At 31.8% G+C, this 5,902-nt stretch overlaps 1 protein-coding gene across 1 annotated transcript; it reads left to right on the forward strand.

Annotated features, from left to right (window-relative positions):
- Window positions 1-3,282: 3,282 nt before the first annotated feature.
- On the forward strand, window positions 3,283-5,308 carry LOC119804548 (vigilin-like). The gene is given in 2 exon segments (XM_038315936.1): window positions 3,283-3,365; window positions 3,367-5,308. Coding segments are annotated over 2 exon segments (2,025 nt in total).
- The last annotated feature ends 594 nt before the right edge of the window (window positions 5,309-5,902 follow it).

The raw sequence follows: 5,902 nt of genomic DNA on the forward strand, positions 1-5,902 counted from the left end.
TTTCTATTATATGTGTGTGTGTGTGTGTGTATGTATAGTGAAAGATTTTTCTATGTATGAAAACAAATGTCTCCAACAAATATCAACAATGTTTAAAATCTTTTAGTCATTAAATGTGGTTTTAAGTATAGAGAGAACATAATTATATAATCTTATAAAATTTTATTCAATAATTTATTTGTCTCTGTTTATTCTAGTACATTACTGTACTTTGACAACATTTAGCATTCTGTTGTGAAAGTCTAAACTATTGGAAGTATGTAATTGTCTACAAATGGTCATATAGTTACTTTGAAGTTTTTTTCAGTATGACTAGTTTTAGTATGAACATTTGATGAAGGTTTATTGATATATGTAGGTATTTGTTTCTCTTAGATAATTAACAGGAGTTTGTAGGTATTTGGACAAGTATTAGAGTGATTGTGTGGCATGCACAGGGGCTGGTATTTGATTGCTATCAGTATAAAATGAAAAAGAAGGAAATAATGTTTAGTGAAATGGTGTAGATAGATCATTATATAATTACAAAGTATGTCAAAATGTGACACTTCCAGCTAAAAATTACATTATCAGAATTGCATCACCGTACATACCTGTCCATTCCTGTTCAAGAATTGAACCACTGACAATTGTAGTCTCCAAATTTTCCATATCAACAATGATCAAAGTCCAGTAATTAAGAATTTCACTAGTCAACACTTGATATAATTAAACTTTATACTACTTGGTCATATTATGGACAATGTAATATTATAGATATTCATTTGTACTTTCTTAAATAGTGGAGAGTCTGAGTTATTTTTCTTTAATTGACAATAACATTTTCTCTTCTATTTTCTGACTGTGATATGTCTTACTGATTTTATATTCTATATGTTACCTTGCAATTTCTCATGATTTGATTATTGTTTTATGCTATCTAGAATTTACATGGGTATAATATCAGTAGTTGTAATACAACACAAGTACTAGCAAACAATAAAGAATAAGCCAACTTTTGATACATAGGTGACAGAATAGATGCAAATAGATAAAAGCTTCATGTCCCTTAAAGACAATAATATTAATGATAATTAAAAGAGCAAAGAAATAAGAACAAAGTATTTATGAAACCTAATCATCTAGAGATGCTTTTTTTGGAGATGACATTTGAGTTGATATCTAAATGACGATAGCAAAAAAACTGGAGGAAGCCCTTGAAAATATTCAGGTATGAGCATAGCATGTGTTAAAGAGCATAAGTACAAATATATAGACAACAATCAAGGAAGAGATGGACCAATTTAACATTGGTACACTGTGTTATGTGAAAGATAGTACTAGCTGTGCTCACTGAAATAGAAAACAAGGAAGTATACAAAAGTCTTAAAAAGATGAAAAAACAAGGTGGGAAACCAAGAAGATGAAAAGTGGAAGGAATAGTGGCCAGTATGAAGTAAGTTACAGTTACGTGTTTGAAAAATAATAGAATTAGTCTTACTCAAGGTAAAAACAAATATTTGACATTTCATATACTTTTATTTAAGAGGAATCTAATTATAATTATGTTGCACTGGGTGGTGTTTAGAAAAAAAAGTACACTTTATCCTGCTTTTGGACAATAAGCCAGAGAATGGGGACGCATCATTCTTCAGTCAGTGTATGTTACTATAGTGATATGGTGGCTTATGCAAGGAATGCACATCAGAAAGGATGGGGCAACATGGTCTTAGACTAACATGAATTCTCTTATTTTATGAGGATGTGAGTGTTAAAAGATGACACCAAGTGCTTGACAAACTTTATGAAATTCAAGTATCATTTGAAAAATATGTGACCAGCCACAAAAGAGAAAAGTTAGGGACCTAATTAAAAGTTAATTGGAATATGAAGTGTTGGAAGTAGTGGTAGCTAGACAACTTATCAATATAAACATTACAGCTCAGGGCTGTGGGTGTATGTTTGAGAAATATCAGTGTAATATAATATTCAAAGTTATGAATCTTCAAAGGTATGGATCTAAATTGTATTACAAAGGAAACAGTTAAAAAATTGCTCTAAGACAAAAAGAAATAATGTTTTTATGTAAAAGTCTAAGGAGAATGGTAGAATAAGAAAAGATAAGTCAGAAGAACAGTGAAGGTAAAATTAAATAAAAGTATTATCTTATTCAATAACAAAAATATTACATTTTTAAACTGTAGCATGGATAAACTTCAAAATTATTAGAAGTTAAAGATTTAAAATTCAACAGACAGTAGGGTATATGTTGTTATGTTTATTAAATATCTATGTAACAAATCATTAGAAAAAACATAAAATTATTTTACCTAATTGTGATTGAAGAGATACAGATTGCCATGAGTGATGGTCATGTATGTGATATGATAGAAATGCTGTAAACCCGAGATGTAATATTGGTCCAGAATTTTGAACTAACTAATATCTGTGGATTGCAGACATGAAATATGTGAATTTTTAAGTTATTCTTCATGTAAACTGTACAAAAATATCAGGCCCTGGTAAATACAGCATCATTTTCAATTCATATCAAAATATCATTTGGGGTTTGAAATAAGCAGCCTGATACTGACACTCTGCAGATGCAGTCTGACTTTTTATATGAATCAATTGTTGATAAGAATTATATTGTCTTAATGTAATTAGTACAATTAATTTCCAACCAATTATCTTTGGAGATTACATAGAGGAAAGTAACCAACCCTTTTATTTTTTGTTATTAAAATTACCCTTTTCTTAATTATGACTGCTATTGCATTCTTTCTCCCCCAGCTCAAAATTTATTCAGGGAAAGCTATCTCCTATGAATGCATGTTTGATCCTATAGGCTCAGAGCATCTTACATTTTACATTTAGAAAGAGAAAAGAAAATTACATATGTTTCAGATGTGATTTCCAGTCTACATTTGACACTGAAGAATAAATGAAAATGCAGGATTTTGAAGAACAAATGTCATTTTATGGCTGTTAAAGAATAATTAAAAGATGATTTTCCTTTCAACACAAAGGTATTTGTTTTCTCACAGTCCTCACAACTTGACACCATCTTTTGATCACTTAAGAATAGATCAGTATGAAAAACATTATTTTGACAAATTGGTACAGTATAATAATGTCATTAAATTATAAGTTGGTAGATCATATTGGAAAAAACTTATGTATTTAAAGTGTTTATTTTTCTCTTAGAATAATATGCAAAAAGGCAACTACAGGAGGTTTCACTACTGGCAACTAGCAATTTCTCTGCAATATATCTGGATTATAATTACTTGAAATTTAACAATGACATCAAACAAAACTTGCATTTTGCGAGCGAACAGGTGTTTGCAAAAGGAACATCATGCTATACCCTTAAATTCAAAAATAAAATTTTCTATCTAATTGGAATTTTGAGAATGATATAATTATCAGAAATCCAGAAAACTGTGAATTAGCTCAAAATTGGTTTCTTTCAATGCAGAAAAGTGCAGCCAAAACTTCAGAAGTGGCATTTTCTGTTCCTTCTAATCTATATAAATCACTTATCAGTCCAAAACAGCATTTGATTGATTCAATCATGGAAGAATGTGGAAGATTCAATATTTATTTTTCAAGAAACAAGTCAGGTCCTCAAAAAGTCATTATTAGAGGCCCTGCAGAAAATGTTGAAAAGGTGAATAAAAAAATTCTGAAACTATTGGAAGAAGAGAAAGCCCAGAGTTTTTCTGTAGCTGTCTGTGTCAAGTCAAAATATCACAAGTTTCTCAAGAATAAAAATGGTGGCAATCTTCCCAATATCTGTGTAAAACATGGGGCAAGAGCTATTTTCCCTAACCCTAAAAGTAAGGATCAGGATTTAGTAACAATCATAGGGAAAGAGGAAGCTGTTAAAGAAGTACAAAAAGAACTAGAGCCATTGTTGAAAGACTTAGAGTATGTAGTGGAGGATAGCATACTGATAAATCGTAAATTTCACCATTATTTTGTCATGCGAAGGGATCAGCTAATACGAGAAATGACTGAAGTTTATGCTGGTATGATTATTAACTTTACTTATGAAGGAAAACAGAGCATCAGAGTTACAATGAAAGGAGAAAAAGCTTGTGTTGAAGCAGCAAAGAAACACATTGAACAGATTTTTGAGCCTTTGGGTTCTCATGTCACAACACAATATGTTATTCCTCAGAAGTTCTATACTTTTTTCATGGGACCAATGTGTTCCAGAGTCCAACAAATTGCTAAGGATTATAAAGTTCAACTCATATTCCCAGACAAAGAAAAGCCAACTATGTATGTACAACCAGTGGTTCAGGAAACTGGGAAAGAAAGGTGGGGGAAGAACAGTAAAGAACTTGTTTTTAGTAATCAAAGGAAATGTAAAACCATATTTGTCTCAGGTCAAATGGAAAATTGCAAAGCTGCTATGGAAGCTCTTGAATATCTAATTCCTGTGACTGCTGAAGTCCACGTGCCCTCTCACTTACATCCTTATATCATTGGGCACAAAAGAAGTGGGATAAAGAAGATAATGAGTGAATTTGATGTCCATACTCAGGTGTCACAACCTGGAGGCAATTCTGATATCATATCCATAATGGGTCTTGCTGCCAAGGTGGAGCAAGCCAAGACTAAATTAGAAAAGCAAATCAATGATTTACAAACAAAAATGGAAGATCGTGCACTAAGAAATTTTAAGCTAACATTTACACTAGATCCAAAATACCATTCCAAAATCACTGGTCATAAGGGCTTACTTATTGCTCAGATTTGCACAGAGCATGATGTTACTATCCATTTTCCAAAGAAAGGAAACCGTGATATACAAGACCAAATCACAATTACTGGCTATAAAGAGAATACACTAGCAGCTAAAGATGCAATAATGAAAATGTTGCATAAGATAGAAAAAACAATTTCTAAGGAAATCCCACTACACCACCAGGTTCGTGACAGTATTTTTGGACTTGGTGGAAAAGCCATCCATAAAATCATGGATCAATTTCAAGTAGACATCCGGTTACCTCCAAAAGGATCCTGGAATTCCAATATCACTGTGATTGGCCTCTCTGACAATGTTCAAAGTGCAATTGACCATATCCTTGATCTTGAGAAGTATTACCTATCAGGTATCATAAGGTATGAATCTCCATTGGATAATCTTAAGAACACCTGTCTTTACAAAATAACCATGCAATCACCTAAGTGTTTTTTGAAAAGAGATGTTCCACATAATGCAAAAGCCGCCCCAAACTCCCCAAATGATGATTATGAAGAATTCCCCAAATTGAAACATCAAACACCTCCTAAGACTCATCCTTGGAGACCATAACAAAAAATGTTAAAAAAAAAATAAAAGAAATTGTTCCAACCTACTTACATGAAAGTACTCTGAAAAATTTATTTTTTGACTAAAGTACCTACTGGATTGTAGGCACATTTCTGATACATTTGCATCATATATTTTGTGCTTCCAAAATGTGTCACGGTGAATTTGGCTTGCTTCCACTTATAAGAATGCAATATCTACCAACTTGCTTTATATTTTTAATGTATACTTGTTTCTTAACTCCTTTCACAGCATCCAGTTTCCATTGTTCTGAATATACTCCATTCATGTATTCCATATATACAATAGGCATCCTAACTTTCATGGTATATCAGTACAACATCTTTTACTTTTCATTACTATGAACCTCAGAAACTGTCATAAGGGAGCTACATCTTTATATTTGCCGAAACAATACTCCATTTACTTCATAAAACCACAATCTAGCAATTGTGCTTTTTTGTTCTTTCTTCTTGTATTATTTGAATTATTATTCATTTTATAAGGATCAAGCAGCCTATTTCTCATTTATTATAGCTTACAACATGGGAAGAAACACAAAGTACTGTCAGTGTCCTATGTATTGATGTGCTGTTG

This window comes from Arvicola amphibius, chromosome X (assembly GCF_903992535.2).
Source record: "Arvicola amphibius chromosome X, mArvAmp1.2, whole genome shotgun sequence".
Lineage (NCBI taxonomy): Eukaryota > Metazoa > Chordata > Mammalia > Rodentia > Cricetidae > Arvicola > Arvicola amphibius.